General features: G+C 55.3%; 11 protein-coding genes across 11 annotated transcripts; 6 read left to right on the forward strand and 5 right to left on the reverse strand.

The window, feature by feature from the left end:
* Window positions 1–68: 68 nt before the first annotated feature.
* On the reverse strand, window positions 69–2,651 carry BO86DRAFT_117985 (Fibronectin type III domain protein). The gene has a single exon (XM_025665981.1). It carries the CDS (start codon window positions 2,382–2,384, stop codon window positions 297–299), a length of 2,088 nt encoding a protein of 695 aa, XP_025526821.1. The 5' UTR covers window positions 2,385–2,651; the 3' UTR covers window positions 69–296.
* A 1,980-nt stretch (window positions 2,652–4,631) lies between these two features.
* BO86DRAFT_410477 (putative lipin Smp2) lies at window positions 4,632–7,250 on the forward strand (the record flags this gene model as incomplete). Its single annotated transcript, XM_025674501.1, has 5 exons — window positions 4,632–4,740; window positions 4,800–4,870; window positions 4,923–5,223; window positions 5,273–6,158; window positions 6,208–7,250. The coding sequence occupies 5 exons, from the start codon at window positions 4,632–4,634 to the stop codon at window positions 7,121–7,123; spliced, it is 2,283 nt and encodes a 760-aa protein (XP_025526822.1). The 3' UTR covers window positions 7,124–7,250.
* Window positions 7,251–7,978: 728 nt separating this feature from the next.
* Window positions 7,979–8,656, forward strand: BO86DRAFT_281451 (putative transcription initiation factor TFIID, 31kD subunit; the record flags this gene model as incomplete). Its single annotated transcript, XM_025667333.1, has 1 exon — window positions 7,979–8,656. A coding segment is annotated over one exon (678 nt), but the record flags the coding sequence as incomplete, so codon positions are not given.
* A 339-nt stretch (window positions 8,657–8,995) lies between these two features.
* BO86DRAFT_389893 (uncharacterized protein) lies at window positions 8,996–9,945 on the reverse strand. Its single transcript, XM_025672252.1, has 2 exons — window positions 9,824–9,945; window positions 8,996–9,627 (listed from the first exon to the last, which is right to left on the reverse strand). Exons 1-2 carry the CDS (start codon window positions 9,939–9,941, stop codon window positions 9,332–9,334), a joined length of 414 nt encoding a protein of 137 aa, XP_025526824.1. The 5' UTR covers window positions 9,942–9,945; the 3' UTR covers window positions 8,996–9,331.
* A 521-nt stretch (window positions 9,946–10,466) lies between these two features.
* BO86DRAFT_363849 (rRNA-processing protein UTP11) lies at window positions 10,467–11,829 on the forward strand. Its single transcript, XM_025669988.1, has 2 exons — window positions 10,467–10,688; window positions 10,758–11,829. The coding sequence occupies exons 1-2, from the start codon at window positions 10,593–10,595 to the stop codon at window positions 11,610–11,612; spliced, it is 951 nt and encodes a 316-aa protein (XP_025526825.1). The 5' UTR covers window positions 10,467–10,592; the 3' UTR covers window positions 11,613–11,829.
* On the reverse strand, window positions 11,812–14,751 carry BO86DRAFT_340428 (histidine biosynthesis protein HIS4). The gene is made up of 3 exons (XM_025669046.1): window positions 13,766–14,751; window positions 12,161–13,717; window positions 11,812–12,110 (listed from the first exon to the last, which is right to left on the reverse strand). Exons 1-3 carry the CDS (start codon window positions 14,610–14,612, stop codon window positions 11,911–11,913), a joined length of 2,604 nt encoding a protein of 867 aa, XP_025526826.1. The 5' UTR covers window positions 14,613–14,751; the 3' UTR covers window positions 11,812–11,910.
* A 1,233-nt stretch (window positions 14,752–15,984) lies between these two features.
* BO86DRAFT_315111 (glycoside hydrolase family 47 protein) lies at window positions 15,985–17,577 on the forward strand (the record flags this gene model as incomplete). Its single annotated transcript, XM_025668075.1, has 2 exons — window positions 15,985–17,262; window positions 17,317–17,577. The coding sequence occupies 2 exons, from the start codon at window positions 15,985–15,987 to the stop codon at window positions 17,575–17,577; spliced, it is 1,539 nt and encodes a 512-aa protein (XP_025526827.1).
* A 584-nt stretch (window positions 17,578–18,161) lies between these two features.
* BO86DRAFT_410483 (uncharacterized protein) lies at window positions 18,162–18,854 on the forward strand (the record flags this gene model as incomplete). The annotated part of the gene is made up of 2 exons (XM_025674502.1): window positions 18,162–18,473; window positions 18,554–18,854. Exons 1-2 carry the CDS (start codon window positions 18,256–18,258, stop codon window positions 18,852–18,854), a joined length of 519 nt encoding a protein of 172 aa, XP_025526828.1. The 5' UTR covers window positions 18,162–18,255.
* Window positions 18,855–19,009: 155 nt separating this feature from the next.
* BO86DRAFT_419639 (superoxide dismutase) lies at window positions 19,010–19,779 on the reverse strand (the record flags this gene model as incomplete). Its single annotated transcript, XM_025675135.1, has 3 exons — window positions 19,010–19,123; window positions 19,181–19,660; window positions 19,735–19,779. 3 exons carry the CDS (start codon window positions 19,777–19,779, stop codon window positions 19,010–19,012), a joined length of 639 nt encoding a protein of 212 aa, XP_025526829.1.
* A 2,354-nt stretch (window positions 19,780–22,133) lies between these two features.
* BO86DRAFT_456814 (uncharacterized protein) lies at window positions 22,134–22,741 on the forward strand (the record flags this gene model as incomplete). Its single annotated transcript, XM_025677186.1, has 1 exon — window positions 22,134–22,741. One exon carries the CDS (start codon window positions 22,134–22,136, stop codon window positions 22,497–22,499), a length of 366 nt encoding a protein of 121 aa, XP_025526830.1. The 3' UTR covers window positions 22,500–22,741.
* BO86DRAFT_410485 (uncharacterized protein) lies at window positions 22,726–24,062 on the reverse strand (the record flags this gene model as incomplete). The annotated part of the gene is made up of 2 exons (XM_025674503.1): window positions 22,726–23,292; window positions 23,340–24,062. 2 exons carry the CDS (start codon window positions 24,060–24,062, stop codon window positions 22,726–22,728), a joined length of 1,290 nt encoding a protein of 429 aa, XP_025526831.1.
* Between the last annotated feature and the right edge of the window lie 310 nt (window positions 24,063–24,372).

Here is a 24,372-nt window from a genome sequence, read left to right on the forward strand (position 1 = left end):
AAGAACGTATTGAAGTGGTTTACACATACTGAGCTTGTTTGTTTATCGCTATCTTTGTACCAGGAATACTGCCTTCAAATAATGAATGAATGAATGTTGAATGATGCATTTAGGGAAATTATTATGTGCAATCCAAATATGCCTAGGAAAGACTGAAAAGACTGAAAAGTGATGACCACCAACCCTGAAGCTTACAGCGCTAGGAAAGGCCGAAAGAAGTAAATGACAAGTGACTGACTGACTCTTGATCTATGGATAGGAAAAGTGAGAGAATGAATGCTGCAGACGCAGTATGATCAAGAATGATGATGATCCTCCTCCTCGGAATCTTCGTCTGCCTCGCTAGCCTGTTCGCTAGGACGCTCGCTCGTCTCGCTAGCAGCCGACCTCCTCGACATCCGACTGAAGAAGCCCAAGCTGCTGCGGGTGGATCTATCCGCAGAGGGTGCGCTCGAGACAGTGCTGTCAATGCTCTTAGCAAGTAGCGCCTCACCGTGGGCATCCTCATCGATATCTCCCTGCGCGGTGTCACCCCGCTTGGAAAAGAGACCAGACCGATCCTTCCACGAACTGAATTTACTCGAGCTCCCTTTACGGGTGATCTTGCGGATAAATGACTCCTTCGAGCTGGCATTATCCAATGAACCCCCGGAAAGCATTCGCTCCAATGATTCGTACGAATCGCCGGTCAGGGCAGACAGAGAACGTGAATCCCGGGAAGCGCGCGACTCCGAAGGAGAGCCTTCGTCCATCGGAAAATCAAACGGTGCCTCTAACTCCCGGTCCTTGCCCTTGTCTTTCTCCTTACTCTTGTCGGATTTCTTCCCGGAAGAGAAGATGGCCTTGAACGAAGGCGCTGCCGGATTCAACTTTGGTGTAACCGGCCGGTGTGAAGACGATGGTCGGGTGCCGATAGGAGCCTGCAAGGGGCGTCCTTGCCGCTCAAAAGACGAGTCCTGGAGGAAATCGGGCTCACCGGTCAGGCTCAAAGGCAGGTGACCAGACGACCCGTACTGAATCGATGGTCGACGGGATTGAACCCTTGACCATGTTGAGGGGGACGCCCAATCAAACCCCAAGGGGCTACGGTGGCCGGGCTTCTCGGCTGACGGCCAGCCAAAGTGCCTGTTATCTGTCGAAGGATGGGGAAGGTGATTGTCGAACGAAAAGGTCGAAGACGGCCTCGGAGACAATGATTCTCGCCGCACTTTCCCAAGAATTGTAGCGGGATCGATGGGATCATGCCGGGGGCTGAATTGGTTGTATCCCGTGCTGAGATCCGCATTCTCGCCGGACTTGAGCAAGCTGCTACCGCTGCCAAAGCCAAATCTACTGGGAGAGAAGATACTCGAGAACGCAGTGCGACGAGATGGATGGTGATCCGACGAGCTGTCAGTTGTGGCACCGGCTGTATTGCTTCGAGGGAACAATGACATCGGATTGGCCCAATTGCCTGTATAGCTCAGCCGACGACGTCTAGCACCGATGGGATCCATCTCATCCAGATTACGGGGGAATGACTGACTCTGTCCTGGTTTCAGGCTGCCTAGCAAGGGCGGTTCATCGGCGAGAGTTTTACCGCGAGGACGATGGAAGCCAAAGAGGCCAGAAAGTCGCCGCGAGGCACTCTTTGGTGCCTCACCTGCTTCCCCTAGGTTCGTGGGTTGAGGCTCGACTTCAATAGAATGAGGTTGGCTCTCATGAGGGCTGGCGAAGAGGCTTGCTGGACGACTGTTGTTGGGCGAATCGGGCGACGGCGGGCCGTGGGGAAATTCGAGCTGGGTGCCCGGCTGCTCAAGGTTGGGAAAACGAGATCGGATGACCGGACGAGGAAGCTCAGGCGACTCCTCATCGCCAAGAAGATCTGAGGGTAGTAAGGCGTCTGCGCGAGGGCTCATTTGAGGCGCACCGAGAGATATCTGATCTGCTGGATAGCCATGCAGAGAGTCAGATTGACTGGTCAAACTCGGCAGAGTCATTCCGTTCGTGATGTTGAAAAAGGCGGAGGTGGGTCCAAAAGTAGGTGAGCTGGTGACGGGAGGATTGTAGCCAAGGCTGCTGGAGAAAGTTGGCTCCAGGGACGTATAGTTCATGGGCGAAGAAACATTGCTGGTAAGCGAACTGCGATGCCGACGGGGACGGATGGTTGCGGTGTTCGAGAGATCCATATCGAGAGCTGGGAGAGTAAAGGGTCCTGTGCTGCCGCTTCGCTGGGTTGTAAGCCATTTCAAGCGTTCCTGGGCCTCTTGATACTGTTGCTGCGCCTTGGGGGGACGGTTAGTGTGCGAGGTTGCAAAATGGTGGCTTCGAGCAAACTCACCTGGGCATGAAGGCTGACTAGAGTGGCATAGCGAGCATGAAGGTTGCTCAGTTTGACATCCCATTGCCGTGCTCGTTCATTATCAATTCTGTCCAACTCTTTTCCGTCCTCACTGTCGGCCTCCTGGTGAGTCTTCCTTTCATCCTCAAGTTTCTTGACACGGCCACCCTTGTCCTGGATCTCATCATCAATGAGCTTCATCTCTGACTGCTCCTTATTAATCTTCTCCCGAATCTCATCTGCACGTTGTTTCGCTTCCTGTTCAACTCGAGCCTTCTCCTGTCTTGACTCAGCAGCTTCACGAGCCATGCTTTCAACCTGCTCCTGCCACCGAATGATGTCGGCCTTGCGTTTCTTTCGCTCGGACTCTTTCTGCTGCAGGAGTCTTTCACGTTTAGCTTTCTCACTTTGCACAGTGCGGTTGACGCTTTCCAACTTGTAGACGTGTTTCTTCAAATCGCCGCTGGCTTCATCCTTCTCCTTCACTCGCTTCTTCAGGTCATCACGCTGTTTCTCCAGTTCTTTCAATAGTGCGATGTGCTCCTCTTCTTCGTCGGCGGTCTGCTTTTCCACGGTTTCATTTTCCTGCTGCAGGGATTTCAAACGATCGGCAAGCTGCTCCAATGTTTCATCATGGTCGTCAGTGGCGGTACTTTTCTGCAAATCCTCGGCACTGGAGTGAGCGATGTCGGTCGTGCTAGCTGCAGGGGATGGTTTCCGCCCGGCCGTAGATCGCTTCGCCTGAAGTTGTCCTCCGCTATGCTCACGCGCCATGACAGGCGCCGCGGGGGCGGCCAGGCCTGCGGTCGATCGGGGAATCGAGGCCCGGATGGTAGGGTTTCCGACCGGCGCATTCTGCTGCGACTGGGAGAGAGGTAGAGATTTCGTGCGCACATGAATAATCGCGCTGGGTGTCTGAAAATTGGCGGCGCTGACTGAGAGCACACAAATATGGTAAATACTTCCAGGGACTAGGTTTAGAATTTCGACAGCAGTCTCCGCTCGTTTCGATTCGCCCACTGACAGAATGTTAGCCGCACCGGAGAAAGAAGGGATCATGATCGCTAAATGAGAACTACCTTTGACGCCATTTAGCTGAATGATGTGCTTGTGGATCGAGTTGTGGAACTCCGGTTGTTTCCAGGCTATCCGGATCTCACGCGCTGTAATTTCCTCTAGAGTAACTTCCGGGGGTGGCGGGATGTCGAGCCCCAGCTTTTCGACGAGAACTTCGTTGGGCGTCTGACAGACCTGCCACGCACGGTAGAGCAGCCTTGGGACAAGATTAGTCCACCCGAGACATCATCTGCGAAACTCTCTGAGGGGCTACTCACCAGATCAGGGCCCAGAGAATTGTGATAGCCAGGAAGAGAGCCATAACGCCTCGAACCCTGACTCGGGGAACCACGCTGGGATAGGCGTCGAAGGAGAGATGCAATGGCTCATACATCCCAGCGTCCACGACCCATGGAGGAGGAGACAGGAAGTGAGGGGGTAGCAGTGACCTCGTGCACGCTTGGGAGTGCGAGAGGGCCGTGGAGGATAGAAGGTCGAAAGGTCGAAAGGTCGAATAGAGGTCCTGCGATGGCGGGCAGGATTGAAGCAAAGATAGCGAGAGAGAGAGAGAGTCTTTGGGGAATTAATCCGATGCTCCGCGGAGGCTGCCGACCCAGTGGGGAGTCCAAGTCACCTGACTGTACCCTTAAGGCTGGCGGCTTCAGATCAGCTGAGTCAGCGTGCAGATCCTGTGCGACTGGTCTAGGCATCCAAAGCAGGACTAGCGCCCGTTCCAAGCCGAGGAATGTTGGATCAGTTGGAAGTTGGAAGGCTGAAAAGCACATGACGCCGACCGGTTGGGCGGTTGAGCCTCTCCCAACAATTGCCTGCGCGGAATTGACGGTTCTTCTACTTCTTTTCCTTTTCACTCCAGTTCTATTAACTTTTCCAAAGTCTCATACACTCTTTGCTTGTCTACCTGGTTATACAGGTATCCCTCGCTTGGTTATCATTTATCTGCTTGTTTTAGTCGAGTGTCGCGCGAGTGACTCTCGTCTCTCGTTATCATTTCTACTTCACTACGTATTGTCTCCCGCCTCGGGGCATGTCTATCGGGCATTGTCACATGGGACGTACGTATGTACGAGTAGGCGGCAATTCCTGCACCCCCGGCCTCTGACCACCACCTCCTCCTTCAACCCCTCTCCTACTCCCACCTGCGTGGTGCGACTCTGGAATAGATTTCTCTTCTCAATCGCTTTCTCTCGGATATACTCGACCTTCTCCAGGGACCACCCCCTGTTGAGCCTGCAGGATGCAATACGTCCGCAGCATCAGCGGTTCCGTCTCGAAGACCTGGAACTCCATCAACCCAGCCACCCTCAGCGGGGCAATTGATGTCATTGTGATCGAGCAAGAGGATGGTTTGTTTGTCATGCTTTGTGGTGCATCGCATAATTTTATTAATCGCAAATCGCTGCAGGAACCTTGGCTTGTTCTCCATTCCATGTTCGATTCGGCAAGTTCTCTCTCCTCCGCCCGTACGAGAAAAAGGTACCGCCGGCCCGCATCCACTGTCCAGCTATTATGGCTAAGATGTTGCTAGGTGGAATTCTCCGTGAATGGCGTCAAACAGGACTATGCGATGAAGCTGGGTGAGGGCGGGGAGGCTTTTTTCGTGTTCGAAACGACCGCCGAGATCCCCGCCTCGCTGCAGACGTCACCCTTAGTTTCGCCTACCAGCAGTCCCAAGATGCGCAGCGAAGAGAACATTTCCTCTTCCTTGTCAGAGCCGGAGTATTTAGACCTCGATCGATCTCCGTCGCCCACTGAAAACCGAGCCGATGGGAAGTCATCGGCTGAACTCCCCATATTGTCCAGGGGGATGCGGGCATCCAGCGACCTGGGTACGTTGAGGAGGCTCTTGTACTTGGACAACGACTGATGACCTCACAGGTACAATTACACCTCTTTCGCGATCACCGGATAGTGATTCAACTATGGGCCGGTCCCGCCATGGCTCCTTCAGCGAGGGCCCTGCCAGGATCGACCGGATGGCCACCGATAGCGTGCTTTTGACGAAGAACCGGTCTAACAGTATTGGAGTGACGAATCAGCCGTATGCGGTGAATGTATTAGGCGATGAAACCACTCCGGATGGACGATCCCGCAGCCCTCCGCCGTTGTCGCTCGAGGAAGTGATGTCTCGAGCCGAATCGCTGTCGAAGAAGCTGTCCGGGTCGAACATCCCATCTCGCGTAACGGAGACTGGAGATTTGATGCTGGATATGACGGGCTACAAAAGCAACGAGGAAGATGCGCTGCGGGCGGAGGTCATTGCTCGGAAGATTCTTGCCGAAGAATTGGAGGGCAATTACGACATCGGAGCCCTAATCGGGGCAGATGAGCACGGTAATCTATGGATCTATAGCAGCGAGGAGGCCAAAGAGGCTGCCGATCGCCGGGCTACGTTCAACACAATGCGACCGGGGTCGGCAATGAGTGAAAATGCCATCTCCGACCCGGGGTACCATAGCGATAGCGATCCGTCCATCCATGACAAGGCAGTGACGGCCCGCCACTATCGGACGCAATCAGACGTGCAACCTGGCTTTCCTACGCCGCCACAGTCCCCTAGTCAAGATTCCCTTGCCTTGGAACCCACACGTAATTACGCAAAGACTTTGCGATTGACCAGCGACCAGCTCAAGGCACTGAAACTGAAGCCCGGCCCCAACAACATGTCGTTCAGTGTGAACCGAGCAACCTGCACCGCCAACATGTATCTGTGGAATGGCAACACGCCAATTGTGATCTCAGACATTGACGGGACCATTACTAAGTGAGTACAAACCTCGTGCCATCGGCTTTGCTCCCACTAAAATTTATAGGTCTGATGCTTTGGGTCATGTGCTGAATATGATTGGACGAGACTGGACACATGCTGGAGTCGCCAAGTTGTACACAGACATCGCTAATAATGGTTACAACATCATGTACCTTACCAGTCGATCCGTCGGCCAGGCTGACACTACGCGAGCCTATTTATATGGAGTGTGCCAGGATGGCTACCGACTCCCCAAGGGTCCAACCATCATGAGTCCGGACCGGACCATGGCAGCACTTCGACGGGAGATCTACCTTCGGAAGCCCGAAGTCTTCAAGATGGCGTGCTTGCGAGACATCCTGAACCTGTTCAATGGCAAGGAGAACCCATTCTACGCCGGGTTCGGCAATCGCCTGACGGACGCGCTAAGCTACCGGTCGGTGAATATCCCTTCGACACGGATTTTCACCATCAACTCGAATACGGAGGTGTCATTGGATCTTCTCAGTTTGAACAAATACAAGAGCAGTTACGTTTCAATGGGAGAGCTGCTTGACCACTTCTTCCCGCCCGTCAGTTTGCTGGTTCAGGCTGGTGGCGAGGAGTACACCGATTTCACGTATTGGCGTGAACCTCCGCCCGACCTCGAGGCGTTCTCATGTACAGACAGTGAAGCCGAAGACGAGGAACCCGAGGAAGACGAAGAGGAGGACGAAGTAGAAGAAGAAGAGGAGGAGCTGGATGAGGACGAAGAACTTGAAGAAGATGAGGAGTACGACGGCGAGATCAGCGACGATGGCAGCGAGGCCCTGGACGAGGAGGAGAGTGGCGAAGAGGAGGACCTTGGCGCCAGTTATATATCGCAAGACTCCGTGGACGGATCTGAACTGGCGGATGACCACCACATTCTTCCTAACGAAGAGGAATTGAGAGCTGTCAGTGCCACTCCACGGTCTCCCCCGAGGTCACCCTCTCGTTGAAGTGTTGTTAGGCGGTGTTGTTGCATCGGTGGGCAATGATTTGCGTAAGAAACGCTCGATACCCCGTCTGAGGACGATTATCGCCGGTGCTTCGAGCTGTGTGGCATAGATAGAGCTTGCATGGGGTGTTTGTTTATAGAGCAGCATTGAGGCGTTGCAGGGATGCATAGTCTAGTCTCGTCTAGTCTAGCCAGAGTCATAGTTATATGTTAATACACTTGTGGGAGTAATAGCTCAATGGATATAAGGACACAGAGATATGGAAGGAGATGTGGACTCAGAAGGCCTCCAACTTCTAGTTAGTGTTTTTACTTGGTGCTGTACCTTGAGGCACGGAGATGATACCAAGCTTCGGTATAAGTTACTTCGGTATACTAGTGAGCCGATGTCCGGACGGGGACTAGCGTGTGCGGGAAGAATCCCGCTCCAGTCACTTTCCAGATTCAATTACCAAGTTGCTTCCCTCCACTGCAGTCTTTATCCATCCACCTCATCCTTGACAACAGGCTTTTATCTCTGGTGGGCCGTTGATCGATCGCGGAACGATAATGTTCAAGATTGTCAATTGACAGCCGCTTCACTCTATCCTCAGCGCTCTCTTACCCGTCGCATCCAGCTCAACCTCGACCGCAAGGCGGTAGGCGACACTTCCGCACGCTCCTCTCTCCTCCGTACAGTCCTCCGTACAGTCCTCCGTACCTACAACAGCGCGCCTTCCCAGCAAAGCACTCCGCACGACATCAGTGCATCTCCTCTTTTCCACCGTCTCTCTCAGATATGGCCTCACCCTCGCACCCATCCAATCCCGGCGCAGCGACAACCAAGCACCCGATCACCCCTCCGGCCGACCACCACCAATCGACCCCGAACGCGGCCTCCAACATGAACACCACGAACAACCCGAACAGCACGACGACGACGTCGACGAACAACCCCACCACCAGCACCAGCACCGCCAACCCGAACACCACAGCAACCACCACAGCACCCGCCGCCTCCACGACCCCGGCGCCCGCCAACCAACCGACGCAGATCCCGTCGACCTCGCTCAAAGACAGCGGCAAGTCGCGGCGGCCGCGCGATGTGCGGCTCATCCACATGCTGCTCGCCAGCCTGGGCGTGACGGCGTACCAGGAGCGGGTGCCGCTGCAGCTCCTCGACTTCGCGTACCGGTACACGTCGAGCGTGCTGCAGGACGCGGTGCACCTGGCGACGGAGGGGTACGCGGGCGCGACGACGGACACGGGCGCCGCGGCGCGCGGCCCGCCCGAGGTCAACAGCGTCAGCCTGCCGGCGCTGCGGCTCAGCATCGCCTCCCGCCTGCACTACCAGTTCCAGTCCGGCCTGCCCAAGGAGTTCCTCATGGATGTCGCCGCCGAGCGCAACCGCGTCGCGCTGCCCGGCGCCAGCCGCGGCTTCGACCAGCAGGGCAACTCCAAGGTGGTCGCCGGCAGCCAGGGCAGCGTGCTGATGGGCGGGCTGCGGCTGCCGCCCGAGCGGTTCTGCCTGACGGGCAACGGGTGGAATCTGCGCGACGAGTGGGAGAGTGAGGGCGAGGAGGAGGTGGAGGTGGAGGTGGAGCAGCCGGGGGATTTCGGGGGCGATGGCACGTCCGGCGGTGCGCGGGAGAATGGGGTGGCCGGGGTGAAGAAGGAGGAGGAGGAGGATGGTGAGGATGAGGATGAGGATGGCAAGATGGAGGATGTGTTCGGGGAGGATACGGCCATGGGGGAGGACGATGATGGGGATAAGGATATGACGGATGTTTAGTTCGGGGGTTGGATGGTGTTTTGGCGCTCGGCGTGAAAATCGGGTTATCGACTTTCGAGGAGGAGAGAGGTCAGGTTCTATACCATATCTATCTATAATCATCACGACTTCGGCTTCGGCTTCCTGCCACCACTTTTATATCCTCGAGCTCTCGGCCACTCTCTGGTCGGTCCATACTATACATGTACAAATATGCCCTTTAAACGGTACCCTGCATACAACGACAGACACAAACAAAAAAACCAAAGAACATGAAACGCCATATCATACAACATAGTCAAATAAGACACACAACATAACGCCCATGAAGCGAGCCCCAATCGCATATCCTCATGCAGCACCAACGGTGGACACTGACCTCCATCTCCCGCGCTCCAAAACCCAACCCACAGCCAACAACCTCACAACGCAAGCAAAACATCCATCCCCCGGCGCAGCCTACTTCTGCTGCCGCCGCACCTTCTCCTCCTCCTCTTGTTGTTGCTGCTCCCGCCGCCGCCGCTCATCATCCGCCCGCATCATCGAGATGACCTGCGCGCGCCGCTCCTCGACGGCATCCAGCTTGGCCTGCTCCGCGCGCCGTCGCTCCTCGTGCGTCGCGAACCACTCCTCCCGCGCCCGGTCCTCTTCCTCCGGTTTGGCGTGCGCCAGCATGCACGCGTTCATCGCCAGCCGCTGCGTCCGGCACACCCAGGTCGCGGTTACCGTGCGGTTGACGGCGCATTCGGCGAAGGCTGAACACGTGGCAATTGGGGGTTAGCGGTGTGGATTCGTGGGGTTGAGGTTTTTAGGGGGACGGGGGGTTTGCTCTGGGGTTGAGGGGGAGGGGATTGCTTTGCCCCAGGTTCGGGCTTTTTTGACTGGGGAAAGGCAGGAGAGCAATTGGGGACTTGGGAGGTCTGCTGCAAGGCGATGGGGGCAGGCTCGTACCCTTGATCTCTGGGGCGCAGTGGCCTCGTACGCGCTTGTAGTATATTTGTTTGACTTCGGCTTCTTGGGTGGCGGAGAGGGGGAGGGGGTTGCGGAGGTTGTATTTTGGGGTTGTCATTTTGGCCGGGGGGGGGGTGGGGGGGGTCTCTTAAGTTTGGGATTCGGGTTCGGGGCCGGGATTGAATGTGCGTAAGTGCGTCTGAGTCTGAGTCTGCGTTTCTGAGCCTGCGTTTGAGGAGGGGTGGGATCTGATCGAGTGGTTCGAGTGCAATGGTTGCAGGATGCAGGATGAAGTACTCTCGTAGCGTTGGTCGATCACTGGGTTGATTGTCCGTGTCTGTCTGTCTGTCTGTCTGTCTGTCTGTCCGTCTGTCGGTGGTGATGGAGGAGGAGGAGGTAGTGACTTGGTCACGTAGTCGAGAGTCACTTCATGCAAAATCCACCAAAAGCAGCCTGATGCAATCCGAGGAAGAACACAATCAACGAGTCAATCGACCAGACTCACAATCAACCACCGCAGCTCGGAGCTTGGATGCGGACAAAGTTCAAACCGGGTGGACTGATCCCAAAGCAGTTTAGCCGCTCCGCCCGCCCTCCGCCTTGCCGGCCGACTTTTTTTGAACAGCCCAGTAGCCTACGAAACCCATACTCCCTCCACAGTCCACCACAACCTCCGTATCACATCCCCAAACCCTCTCATCTGCTTCCTTCCAGCCCCCTAAAAGTCTGAGCAAAAAACCGGCCCCCCGGTGCCACCCTCCGATTCAAAATGTCCACCATGCGCAACACCGTCCAACGGCGCAACCACAAGGAGCGCGCCCAACTCCACGGCCGCGAAAAATGGGGAATCCTTGAAAAGCACAAGGTAAACCAGCCCCTGTCCCCCTCAGGTTTTACTCTTCTGAATAACTAATTCTCCTGGATGACCGGCTAGGACTACTCCCTCCGCGCCAAAGACTACAACGCCAAGAAGGCCAAGCTCAAGCGCCTCCAGGAGAAGGTCCGCGACCGCAACCCCGATGAATTCAACTTCGGCATGCTCTCCAGCCACACGGCGCGGCAGGGGCGGCACGGCACGGGCGTGCGCGACTCGGCCGCGGCGCGCGGCCTGAGCCACGACGCCATCAAATTGCTCAAGACCCAGGACGCCGGGTACCTCCGCACGCAGGGGGAGCGGATCCGTCGGCAGTTGGGGCGGTTGGAGGAGGAGGTGCAGGTGCAGGTGGGGATCAAGGCGGCGCTTGGGGAGAAGGAGGAGAAGAAAGAGGCGAAGACGAAGGGGAAGAATGGGCGCGGGGGTGATGACGAGTTTAATGGGTTTGATGATGATATGGATTTCGATTTTGATTTCGGGGATGAGGATGATGATGATGACGCAGATGATAATGCTGGGGGCAAGTCGAGGAAGGTCGTCTTTGTGGAGGATCGGGATGAACAGAAGGATTTGAAGCGGGAGAGGCTGTTACGGTTGGAAGAGGAGGAGGAGGACTCCCAAACTGACGAGGATGATGACTCGTTCGGCCAGCGCAAGAAGCAACAGCAGCAGAAAAAGTCGCAGAAGCAGATCGAGGCCGAGCGGCAGGCCCTGGTCGAGGCCAGGCGCGCCCGCAAGTTGAAGAAGCGCGCCACCGAGGCCAGAGACAACAAGATTCAGGCCCTGCAGAAGCAGTACAAGGAGATCACGGCTGCAGCCCGCGAGCTGGACTGGCAGCGGGGCCGCATGGACAACGTCGTCGGAGGCACGAATAAGAACGGTGTCAAGTGGAAGATCCGCGAGCGTAAGCGGTGATCGGTCCTGCGTCTGTTGTTTGTCTCTTCAATCGCTGCTACGTACATGATTGATGTTATTTTATCGCTTGCTTGTCACTGCATGCATGGGTTGGGACGGAAAAGTTGCCCCGTTTTTGTTCTCTTATTCAAGTGGGTTTATAGATCGCCAGGCGTCCGAGATACCAAATGTTCTTCATATTGTACATTGATCGTCACATGGGAATCATACTTTTCTGATTGGCTATGCTTGCAATATTACACGCGTCAGATCGTAACTAGCTGCTAAAGAAAACGAAACATGATGCATCATCATCGAACTACTGCTGCTGCTTCTTCATGTGCGCCACACGGATGCTCACAGCCCGCTTGTGCGCATCGAGTCCCTCAACCGCAGCCAGCTGCTCCACCGTACGAGACAGACCCAGAAGACCCTCAGCAGTCAGGTTGGAGCTGGTGATGTGCTTAACGAAAGATCCGAGGTTCACGCCAGAGTACTGCTTGGCATATCCATAGGTAGCTGCGAACCGTTAGCCACTGCTTCCTGAACCAAAAAAGGGGTAAACTTACGAAGAGAGTGGTTCGTGCCAGCAGAGTAGTCGCCCACGCTCTCAGGGGTCCACTGTCCGACAAACACACTGCCAGCATTCTTCACACTCGCCACAGCCGCCTCGGCGTTCTGAATCTGCAGGATCAAGTGCTCGGGAGCGTATTCGTTGCTCAGAGCCATGGCCTCAGCAAGGTCACGGACGACGAAAGTGACCGAGTGGGCCAAGGAGCCCTTCACAATGTCGACGCGAGGAAGAGCCTTGGCCTGGATGTCAACCTCCTTCTCGATAGCCTGGAGCTGCTCCTCGTTCAGATCGATGGCAATGAGGATAACCTGAGAGTCCACTCCGTGCTCGGCCTGGCTCAGAAGATCAGAAGCCACGAAAGCCGGGTTGGCATCCTTGTCTGCAATCACCAACACCTCACTGGGACCGGCGGGCATGTCAATACTGACGCCAGCGGAGGTGTCGTTGGAGACCAACATCTTGGCCGCGGTGACAAACTGGTTGCCTGGTCCCAGAATCTTGTCGACCTTGCTGACGCTCTCAGTACCGTACGCCATGGCCGCAACCGCCTGGGCACCACCAGCGAGTACGATGCTCTCGGCACCCACCTTGTGAGCAACGTAGACAATCTCGGGAGAGATGCTGCCATCGGCACGAGGAGGAGACGCGAGAACAATCTTCTCACAACCAGCCACCATAGCAGGAACTCCCAGCATCATGGCCGTGGAGGGCAGAACAGCCGTTCCACCCGGGATGTACAGACCGACCCGCTCAATAGGGCGCGAGAAACGAGAGCACACAACACCGGGCATGGTCTCAACCTTGAGGCCCTCGGGGCTGCCCGCCTGAGCGCTGTGGAATTTCTTGATGTTGGAGATACTAATGTCAAGGGCTTCCTGGGTCTCAGGGGACAGTTTCATCAGCTCAGGTGCGAACGGGGCGCGGATGACTGGAGAGGTCAGAGAAGTGGCCTTCTCAAACTTGTGGGTGTACTTGAGTACACCGGCATCGCCATTCTCGCGGACGTCCTGGATGATGGGGCGAACGAGGGCGACAATCGCATCGTTGGACTTCTGGGAGGGACGCTTAAGATACTCCTTCACCACGTCAACCGGAGTGGAGGCGGTGACCACACGAGTCATCTGAAGAGGCTCATCCACCTTCTTGGGCGCCGGCTCAGGGGCAGCAGGCTTCGACTCGGGAGTGGCGGCGGTCAGACCAGCCTTCTCCGCCCAGGGGCCCTTGGCATCACCCTTTCTGCGCTTGACCTTCAGGCTCTTGAGATCAAGGTTGCGCTCCACGTCCTCGAGGCTGACACCAGCAGCGACACAGCGAGTCAGGGCAAAGTAAAGCAGATCGGCGGCCTCGAAAGCAATCTCCTCCTTGGTGTTGGCACGGCACAACTCATCAGCCTCCTCCATGATCTTTGCCTGAGTGAGCTTAGGCTCGTTGAAGAGGCGTGCAGTGTAGGAGCCGGCGGGAGCATCAGCCTTGCGAGCTTGCAGCGTCTTTTGCAGACGAGCGAGGCCGTTGTAAGGTCCGAAACAGCTGGGGGCACCCAGGTGGCAGAAACCTATTTCTGGTTAAGCGAGAACGACATGGGTAGTGTGGATAGACTTACCTCTACCAATCTGGTTGACAACAAAGACTAAGCAGTCGCTGTCGCAATCGAAACCGATGCGGATCAATTCTTGCACATCTCCACTGGACTGGCCCTTGTACCACAAGCCACGTTTGCGGCTCTGATAGACGCCTGTACCGGTGCGAAGAGCCTCTGCAATGCTTTCAGTGCTACTCCACACCAATCCCAAGCAAATTCCTCTTTCATCGGTGACGGTGGTTGCATAAAGACCGTTGCTTTGGTCGGTCACAGCGCGAGCGGCGACCAATGAGGCGGCGGCAATCTTGCCGTTGGGTTGTTGGTGGTCGAAGGTCAGAGCGTCGGCGGGGACAACACAGACACCTCCTTGACCGATAGTATCCTTCAAGGTCTCCTCGGCGACAGCGCCAGAGTATGTGCGGTAGAGGTTCTGAGCCTCGAGGTTGATGTTCAATTGCTCAGCCAAAGTCTTGATGGCAGAGGCATCGGTAGCCAGACCAGCCTCTTGGCGCTCGGCAGATCCGCCAACCCACGACTGGAAGGCATTGATTTGGCTCTCGGAGGCAATGGCAACAATCCGAGATGAGGGGACGGACTGTTCTTCGGACAAGGCGTTCAACTGGTTGAGTGTGACAAAGATCTTGGCGGCACCGGCGTTGAGGATATCGACCAAGTCACCGGAGGAGGCAATGGCAGTGGCATCGACGTAGACATCCAGTAGGCGGAAGTTGCGCTTGAGGAAATCCTCTGCCTGAGCGAGGCTGGAAACCTTGATCAGGACGCGACCGAAGTAGGCGATCTGCTTCAGCGACAAACCGCTGGTGGAGGCGGCGGCGGGGTCGTACGAGACGAGGAGGGGAGTCGACATGGTGAGGTGATCGATCAATGATTGTCTGTAGAGAGGAAGGAGGTGATAGAGAACCGATAGATGAGGCCCCAAGACGGGGGGTGAGAGAGAGAAACAGGGCAGGGGAAACTGATGAAGAAAAAGAAGGTGGGGGGGGGGGAGAGGGAAGAAGATTCAAGAGGAGGAGGAAGTGGTGAGTGATGAGTATGAATCATATTCCGCCCGCCGCCGCCTTCTGGAAGAATACTTCCTATCGGTTCCGCCTGCAATTTTCTCGCCTGCCCCGCAATCGGAGCCTGGAGGCCTTGACCGCCTGCTCGGTTGAGACAAACTGGGGGGCAGGGTTTAATTGGCTGACCGCCTTATGCACGGGTCAGGAACAGTCACTGTGAACCAAAGCTTACGTCAGGGATGGAATCATTTCCATTTGTCCTACTGGAAACTTGCCTTACCACAGCGGCACAGCCGAATTGCAAACGCGGGCAGCCACTTATACTTCGCCATTGCCCTGTTCCAGGATTGCTTGGAGCCCGGAACAGTCCAGAACTGTGCCTGACCAGACAACCTATTTTTGAGGATCAATTATAACCTTGTTAGTTTTCCTCTCATTCACTCCTTTGGGGTGGTTTGAGACGCAACCCCCTGACTATAGTGACATTCTGGCTAAAGATAGTCAGCTTAAGGGTCTTTTCACTCTTTTGCCGAGTGCTCCTGCCGATCATTGCCCATTGATGATGAGGGGAAATGCGATCATCTGCTTTCTCTCCGCATCATCTGCTCCGTCTGCTCCGACCCTTGACAGCCTGGCGAGCTGACCTGCCCCAGTGATGTCTCCAGAAGTATAATGGAATCAATTTGAGGCAACGGGGTCCGATTCGACCTTCGACTTGTCACACTCTCGAGTGTCTGGTCTGGTGCCTGGACTCTGGGATGAACAACAGAAAGAAGGGTACTCATATTCAGACTGAATCGGTCCAACCCGGAATCCACCCTTGCAGCTCGATGCATAGCATGGACGGTGGAGGCCCCTGCAGTCACCAATCGCGGTCCCCAGATCGGCGAGGAATGGACCAACTGCTGGCCATGATGTAGCCTTTCTCTCCCTATGCATGCCTCCTGCTCCTTCAGGTCCAGGCTCCTTCTTCTTAAACTCCTAAATTATTCTCCACCCTCGCCCCCTCTCCTCGTCTTTTCCCCATCCTCATCGTCGACAACTAGCACCGGATTGCGGGATCTAGTGCGTGCGATCGTTATTTATACTGGTTGTCCTTCCCCTCCGCCTGTCTTTTTCACAGGCTGTCACTCTTTGGGTTTGTTTCTGCTCTCGAGTGCAGTACCCATTCGTTGTCCATAATTTCCCGTGTTGCCCTTGTGTCACTCTCTCACCGGGGTCATGCATTTCTCCTCACTCTCTTTGTCGCTGACGGCGTTGGCCCTCGTCAGCCCTAGTGCCGCCTTTCCGCAAGCCCGATTTGTCCAGCCCGTTCTGCGCACCGAAGACAAAGCCCAATCGCGCGCTGATGCCGTCAAAGAGGCTTTTTCCCACGCTTGGGATGGCTACTATCACTATGCTTTCCCTCATGATGAGCTGCACCCAATTTCTAATGGCTATGGAGATTCCCGCAACGGATGGGGAGCGTCTGCGGTGGATGCCCTATCCACCGCCGTGATCATGCGCAATGCGACCATTGTGAACCAGATTCTCGACCATGTAGCGAAGATTGACTACTCGAGCACCAGTAGCACGGTCAGCCTGTTCGAGACCACCATTCGCTACCTTGGCGGCATGTTGTCCGGCTATGACCTGTTGAAAGGCCCTGCCGCCGACCTGGTGGACGACTCGTCGAAGGTCGACACTTTGCTCACGCAGTCCAAGAATTTGGGTGACGTTCTCAAATTTGCCTTCGACACTCCGTCGGGCGTTCCGTACAACAATCTCAACATCAGCTCCAAAGGTAACGATGGAGCCACCACCAATGGCCTTGCAGTCACGGGCACCCTTGTCCTGGAATGGACCCGGTTGTCCGACTTGATTGGAGACTCTACCTACGCGAACCTGAGTCAAAAGGCGGAGTCTTACCTGCTAAACCCCCAGCCCCAAACTGCGGAGCCTTTCCCCGGGTTGGTGGGAAGCAACATCAACATCGCGACCGGCCAATTTGCCGATGGCGCGGTGAGCTGGAACGGTGGAGCTGATTCGTACTACGAGTATCTGATCAAGATGTACGTATACGATCCCAACCGATTCGAAACGTACAAAGACCGCTGGGTGGCGGCGGCGGAGTCATCCATCAAGTACCTGGCGTCGCACCCGTCCACGCGCCCGGACCTGACCTTTTTGGCCTCGTACAACAATGGCAAGCTGGGTCTGAGCTCTCAGCACCTGACGTGCTTCGATGGCGGTAGCTTCCTGCTCGGCGGCACGGTGCTGGACCGCTCCGACTTGATCGACTTTGGTCTGGAGCTCGTCAACGGCTGCCACGACACCTACAATTCGACTCTCACGGGCATCGGCCCGGAGGCTTTCAGCTGGGACCCGAACTCTGTCCCCACCAGCCAACAGTCTTTGTTCGAGAGCGCTGGCTTCTACATCACCAGTGGCGCGTATATCCTCCGACCGGAAGTCATCGAGAGCTTCTACTACGCGTGGCGCGTGACTGGTGAGGAGACTGTAAGCAAACAGGCCCCTGAAGAGAGTGTGCATTACTGACCAACGAATCTGTAGTACCGCGAGTGGATTTGGAGCGCCTTCCAGTCGATCAACAAGTACTGCCGCACCGACTCGGGATTCGCGGGCCTGACCAACGTCAACGCCGCCAACGGAGGCAACCGCTATGATAACCAGGAGAGTTTCATGTTTGCCGAGGTGCTGAAGTACACGTACCTGGCGTTCGCACCGGAGGATAAATGGCAGGTGCAGAAGGGGAGTGGGAATCAGTTTGTGCTGAACACGGAGGCCCACCCGGTGAAGGTGTACAGTTCATAGGCTTGGAGCGTGGCAGCAAGGGCCTGGCAAATGGTGCTATTTTCCGTGTAGAAGTCTAGAGTATAGCGTCAGACACGGAAGTACATACGTACATATTGTTCGAGTAAATGGAATATTCTTTGGGCAGAATTACCGACTAGTAAGCCACCACGGTGACTTTGACCTTATGAAAATGCAGAGGAGCACCGCCTCCAAGACTCCAACAAAACAAGCCCTTCTATAAACATAGACGGGAATCCTTCTCAAACATTCTCAAGATAGCATCTATTGTCAAAGGAATGAAGGTCAAATCCGAATGCAGTCCCCCAACGCGACAACAAAGAAATCAATTGAACTCAAGAAAGATAGACTTGGCCCCACTGTGGCCCCACAGGCCCCCCCACTCCCCGCGTTGATTTGCGCAGATTTGAGCATCTTCGAGTATAGACCCTACCTGTAGTAGTGCTGAGTCTCTATAGACGTTGTAGGTATCTACCTTGGTAGCCAGGCAGACCGCTCCCACTGCCACCTTGGAGACTGTCTCCCATAAGTTCTATGATTCTCTCTCTTGATCATGGAGTCATCCACATCAACCTCCTCAATTCCCACCTCAACCCTCCAAACCAACCAGCCCGTGATCACCAACCCTCAAACCCTCACCACCTTTCACCATCCCCCAAGCATCCATAGACCATAGACATGTGCGGCCCCTCGCGCCCCAGCACGGGCAACCTCATCGCCATCATCTTCCCCTCCCTCTCGGGCTCCTCCTCCTCCTCCTCCTCCTCCTCGTATTCCCTCACCTTCAGCCACGACCCCCGCACACCCGACGGCCCAACGAGGGCGATCTTCCGATTCCCCGATCCCAAAGTCAGGGAGATCTTTTCCGCTGCCCGCGGGGTGGATCTGCGGATTGAGTGAGTTGCCCGCCGTTTCCCTTTTCCTGCTGGGACAGAGGCTAATACGTACCCCTTTTTGGGGGGGGGGTGGGGGATAGAAAGTATGGGGATTTGACTGCCTCTGTGGCGGGTGGGGGGTGTGAGCCGCCGTTGTATTGGTTTCGGGTTGGGTTGGATGGGGGTTCACTGTCACCGCTGTCGCTGCGGGAGCGGGAGCGGGAGCGGGAGCGGGAGCTGGAGCTGGAGCAGGGAGGACAGCAGCAGATTGAGGTGGTGTTGCCGGAGAGGCTGGAGTTGGGGGTGTCCGGCACGGGGATTGTTGGGCGGGAGGTGCGGGTGGCGGTGGAGGGAGTGGATGCCCTGGTTGAGATGGGGAGGGGGGTGGTTGGGTTTGATTGAGCTGTATTGATATCAAGATGATTGGGAGTATGGAGTATGGAGTTTGGAGTTGGGTTCTTTCAAGGTACAGTACCGTACCGCTGGATGGGAAGTTACTATTTCCGAAGAACCTGAATTGATAGACATGAAGCGTACGGCCTCAAACTATCCTAAAACTACAACTTCAACAAAGCCGCCCCATCCACCCCCTTCGTATACCTCTCCTCCGCCTCCCCCCAATGAATCACCTTCCAAATCTGCTCCACATAACCCGCCTTATTGTTCAAATACTACAGTCCCACCGCACGGCGTAAGCATCTCAACTCATCACGAACGGGAGAACAGACCTGGAGATAATAAGCATGCTCCCACATATCCACCCCGAGAACCGGCACCTTGCCCCCGCCCACCGGATCCTGGTCCTTGGTGCTCACGATCTCCAGCCGGCCCCCGGGCCCCCCCACGCTCACCAACCACCCCCATCCGCTGCCCTGCAGCCCCAGCAGGACCGCCCCGAACGCGGCGGTGAACTGCTCCACCGACCCCCACCGCTGCTCGAGCGCGCGCTGCAGGGTCGGCGCGGAGCGGGCCAGGTCCGTCGCCGGGGAGCCGGGCGGCGCCAGGTTGCGCCAGAAGAGCGAGTGGTTGAGGTGGCCGCCGCCGTGGAAGGTGAGTCGCTGCTGGATGCTGAGCAGGGCGGGGATGTCGTTGCTGGCCAGCGCGGTGGCTTGGGCGTCCAGGGCCGCGTTCAGGTTCGTGATGTAGGTTTGGTGGTGTTTTTGGTGGTGCAGCTGCATGATTTGCTGGGAGATGACGGGCTCGAGGGCCTGGGTTGGGGTTAGGACTGTGAGCATAGCTTTTGGGGGGGGGGTTATTTGGGAGAAGTGGTTTTGGCTCTTACGTCGTAGGCGTAGGGGAGAGGTGGGAGGGTGTATTTGGGGGACATCTTGTGGTTTTTTGGTGTTATGGTCGTAGCTGTTTGATGGTTGATGGTTGATGGTGGTCAGAGATTCTTGAGGAAGGGAGATCGGTACGCAATGAGGAAGAGTCGAGAAGAGGATGAAATAGAAGAGAGGGCGAGGGAGATGGAGGTGAAGGTGAAGGCAGGATCTCCAAGGTCCTCCCTCGCTCCTCTCTTCCCTCTTCCCCTCATGTTAGTCGATGCGCACTTTTGAGCACATTTTACCTGTTGGACTGCCGGCTTTTGACTTACACGTCCCCGCCAATCTCGTTTCTTAGAAAGCGAGCTGAAGAAAGATCCCTTACCCTCTCATAGGCTAGAACTCTACCCTTTAGTGCAAGCAAGTCAATGCCTAGCTGGTCTCGTCATCTCCTGCCGCTATCTTACCATTCCCCAGCCATCGAACGAACGCAATCGATTTACAAAGTCCTGGACACTCATTATTGTGACAAAAAACACGACACCAAGACCAGAGACATGAAAGTGAAGCTAATATACGCCCATATAGGGGTGTGAGCGTCCTGCTGCATCGGTGTAAAAGCTGTCAGTATGTCTCATATAGTTTACCCAGTTGTCCGTATTCTTACCAATGCCTAGCATGTCCAGGATCTCGATTGGAGTCCAAAAAGTACAAAAATCATCTTTCAGTTGGACTGCAAACATGCTCTTTCCAAGACGGAGGCCTGAGCACCTTCTGCCTCGCATGTCTCAAGCCTCAACATGGCTGAGACTTCTCGCCTCCCGAGCAACAAAGGTTGAATGAGACAGGGTCCAGCGCTAGCGACTCCTAAACGTAGCTTTCAATCACCAAGGTTGAGTATGAGATTGAGACCAAAGGAGCATTTGAGCAGTTGGGATTACGTCGACCGCTGCAGTCCTCAACTTGATTTGTGCTAAAGGAAGCACCCACTGCTAGGAATTTGACAGCATGATCGTGCTGGACTTCGAGGGACTCCACCCGCGCTTGACAGTGGCAGACGTCGTTGACCCGGTTCGGTTTCACAGCGGTAGCACCGCACCGGTACCCTATCCATTTGTGCTGGCGGTGAATAGGATCGTGATCAAGTTGGTTCCGGGGTACACTGTAAGCCAGGCTGCCCTGCGATTTCGGTTCTATCTTGTGTTTTCTCTGCGCTCGTTGTTCGTTCAATTCTATTGTGGAAAGGGTTATTCTAATGGAAACGCCAGCTTGTGCATGGAGGCCAGGAAGCTCCACGGCTGAACTCCATCGGCGGCTGGGGCGCAGCGTATCCGTATGCGTACTTGTCTGATCTGAGGAGATTGCACAACGGTTGGCAATGTCTCTATAATGGGTGGCAATATCTCAATAATAGGGAGAAAGAGGCCTATGTTCGCGGCATTGGGGAGACTCTTTAGTGGTGATGCGAATGTTGGCCCTCCTGACGAGGATGAGAAGGTTGTCCGAGTGATGGGTCTTTCTTCAGTGATGCCGAGCTCTGCGTTAATGATCAGTTACTACAATCATGACGATGATTCCGACTGATGGGGGAAGCAATAGAACCACAGGTTGGTTGGCTTTGCTGAAGGGATTTCGGGGTTCGGTTAGAGTCTTCGTTTTTTTTCGGTTGTAGCACGACTCAGGAGGAGTTGATAACTCGTAGGAGTTATAGTAGTAGTTTTCATAGTGCGATCTCGGGATATTCTATATGTAGTACCTTGATAGACAGTCATAGATTATGCTGCATATTCTATTTAGACGTATCTGGAATGTACAGTACACCCTCATTCCAATTTCGAGGATACGATCTGCTCCAATGTCTACTACCTGCCTCTTCATCTCCCTTGATTCTAATTCTCTCTATGAGGCTCCAGTGTACTCTTCCCCATCATCACAAACAGGAGGGCCTCTACAGCATTTACGCACACCTCTCGAAAAAATCCAGCAAACAAACCTCTCCCCAGCCGTGAAGAAAGACAGACACCACCACAAACCAAAAACCCACCAAACAGCGCAAACGCGCAGCAAACGGGCGTTCGACTTGATTGGCATCCATCAGCAATGCCCAAATAACGGGTCCAAAATAAAAAGCAAGAAGACAGGTTTCCGCCCCAGAAACGCCAACTGCTCATATAAGACAGACTGGCCCGATCCTCCTTGTCAAGTTTTGATTCTTTGCAAAAGGGAACGAACCTCGCGAAAGAAATCAGCTTTTTCTACGGAACGAACCAAACGTCCCGTCCCGTCTTCACAAAAACTTTTCTGCGAAGCGGCTTGCTATCTAGATTCTCTTGGATAGACCTCTCTCTCTCTCGCGACTTAACGACTTGATTGAACCCTCCACGAAAACAATCTCCCCCAGATCAGCAAAGCAGACACAATGGTGTCTTCCGACGACTGGATCTACGGGTTTGGTAAACTCAGTATCAGGGGGGAGGATCCTGACAAGGAGGAAGAGGAGAAGGAGGAGGAGGAGAAGGACGAAGAGGCGAAGGACGAAGAGGACGAGGAGGACGAGGACGAGGACGAGGAAGAGGACGACAATGGGAAGGATGCCTGTGATAGATATCTTGAGGAGCAGGACTACGAGCAGAGAAGGACCAAGAAGTTTCACAATTCGCGGGGGCATGAGGAATTCTTCTTTCCGGACAGGGATGTCAGTAGTGATGAGGATCAGGATTATCCCGATAGTGATGACGATGATCGTGACAAGGATCCGGATTATTGCGACGGTGATGAGAATTAGCATTCTCCTTGGTGCCGTCTCCAAGTGAGGGCGAGCAATGAATTCTGCTTGTGTGATGTTGGGCTTTGGTTTGCTGATGTGTAGGATGGGATAGAGGCATAGTTCGTTGTTTGGGTTTCCGGTTACAGCACAGCACGCCTTTGTAGGACGACTTGCTTGCTTGTAGGAGGAGTTGGGGGGTGCTTTGGATGGGGAGAGTTCTGAGAGACATCCATCGCCTTGAGGGTTAGCGAGAATCCATCCCATCAGCCCCAGTCCCACCACCCCCGACCTCATCCTTCCCTCCCCCATCTCCATCCCTCCGTCTGTCCAATTTCCGCTGAAAAGCCCAAGTATACTCATCCGCATCCCACACAAGAGGCCGACTCCCCCTCTCCGCCATCTTCATCGTCACCAGCAGTTCCATCTCCCGTCTTTCCTTCTCACTCAACAACCCAACCCTCTTCTCCCACGCCCTGTCCGCCCCTCGTCCACTGTCCCCAAAGAACCTCTCATCAATCTCCAGCCAATACACCAGATCAAACGCAAAGCTATTGCGCAGCGCATACATGACCCAGAAATCCCCACTCTCCCAGCTCTTCTCCATCGGCCCGGAGAGCCTCTGCCCCTCGTAAAACCGGCCCCGCTGAATCTCTCGATCCTCGCACTCGCGCATCACCCTCAAAGACGTCTGCAGCCGGGCTTCGAACACCCGACTCCACGCCTCGATCCCCCCGGCCCATTCCTCGGGCCGCTCGATCAGCAGCCACCCCGGCGGAGCGTGGCAGAACTCCACCGGCGCAGCGTACGTGAACTCCCAATTGCGTCGTTGCGTTGGTGGAGCAGACGGTCCAGATTCACATCCGCCAGGGACTGCACGTATGCTGAGGCGGTGGGGAAGGTCGTGTCGATGCTCGGGAGCTGGGAGCGAGGTAGACAGCCCAGACGGACGAGCTCGTTCATGTTCATCGACAGCGGTCGACGCGTCACCTCCCAGGTGAAGTCGTCCCGCTGGCTGAGCGAGCCGATGCGCGGGAGGGCGGGGAGGGACAGCTGTAGGAGGACGTCGGCCATCGGGGCGTACAGCCTCTCCAGCTTCTCCTGTGTGATGTCGGGGTCGAGCACCCCGCGCTGCTCCCTGGGAAGACCCGGGGTGTTGAGCGCGTCGTACAGTTTTGTCTCGTGCTCGAGGTACTCCATCAGGATGAATGGGCTCAATGCGAGGGGACTCTCTTGCTTGGTGCCTGAGTGCAGGATGAATGGAACGGGGATGGTGGTCTGGTCGGTGAGGAAGCGCATGACTGATACTTCGTGTATGACCTTCTCTTCAGGGAAGAGCACGGCGCCGGGCTGCGGGAATCGGATTACGGTGGCGCCGTGGGGTTCGTACTGGAGGCGCAGAGAGATGTTGTAGGAGCCTGTCCTGAGGATGGCGAATTCGGTGGCGTTGCCGCGGTTGTGCTGGAGGATGAAGTCTGCGATGGGCCGCAGGATGTCAATTGCTAGGAACTGGAGGAGCCAGGTGTCGGAGATGGTTTCGGCTTGGGCCCAGCATACATCGTCGGGGGAGATGTTGAGGGTCATGGTTTGCTGCTGGGGAGATGGGTACGGCTGGTTGAGGGGTTCTTTGTAGAGAGAGCCACTTGGAATCTTAATGGGATGTCAACGAAATAAGAAGATTGGGTGTATGTCCAGTACAGTACGGAGTAGAATAGCTAGAGTAAGGAAGTTTGAGGTCAATATCACATCCATCATGCATGCATGAGACTACATGCTATCATACAGGACAAACACATGGTACCTAGTAGGTAAGCAATATCGACTACCTAATTAGGTAACTAGTCGAACCCCCTGTCAACTAAACTGTACAGCACAGTACAGTACAGTACAGTGC

The sequence above is a fragment of the Aspergillus japonicus genome, assembly GCF_003184785.1.
Source record: "Aspergillus japonicus CBS 114.51 unplaced genomic scaffold BO86scaffold_30, whole genome shotgun sequence".
Lineage (NCBI taxonomy): Eukaryota > Fungi > Ascomycota > Eurotiomycetes > Eurotiales > Aspergillaceae > Aspergillus > Aspergillus japonicus.

What these genes read in the sequence shown, in the direction of transcription:
- BO86DRAFT_117985 (XM_025665981.1), bottom strand. Translation starts at nt 2,384, where the DNA reads ATGGGATGTCAAACTGAGCAACCTTCATGCTCGCTATGCCACTCTAGT.
- BO86DRAFT_389893 (XM_025672252.1), bottom strand. Translation starts at nt 9,941, where the DNA reads ATGACAACCCCAAAATACAACCTCCGCAACCCCCTCCCCCTCTCCGCC. An exon ending in CTGCGCCCCAGAGATCAAGG is followed by an intron (nt 9,628 to 9,823) that starts GTACGAGCCTGC and finishes CCACGTGTTCAG; the next exon opens with CCTTCGCCGAATGCGCCGTC.
- BO86DRAFT_363849 (XM_025669988.1), top strand. Translation starts at nt 10,593, where the DNA reads ATGTCCACCATGCGCAACACCGTCCAACGGCGCAACCACAAGGAGCGC. An exon ending in GAATCCTTGAAAAGCACAAG is followed by an intron (nt 10,689 to 10,757) that starts GTAAACCAGCCC and finishes ATGACCGGCTAG; the next exon opens with GACTACTCCCTCCGCGCCAA.
- BO86DRAFT_340428 (XM_025669046.1), bottom strand. Translation starts at nt 14,612, where the DNA reads ATGTCGACTCCCCTCCTCGTCTCGTACGACCCCGCCGCCGCCTCCACC. An exon ending in TGTCAACCAGATTGGTAGAG is followed by an intron (nt 13,718 to 13,765) that starts GTAAGTCTATCC and finishes AACCAGAAATAG; the next exon opens with GTTTCTGCCACCTGGGTGCC. An exon ending in TGGCACGAACCACTCTCTTC is followed by an intron (nt 12,111 to 12,160) that starts GTAAGTTTACCC and finishes AACGGTTCGCAG; the next exon opens with CTACCTATGGATATGCCAAG.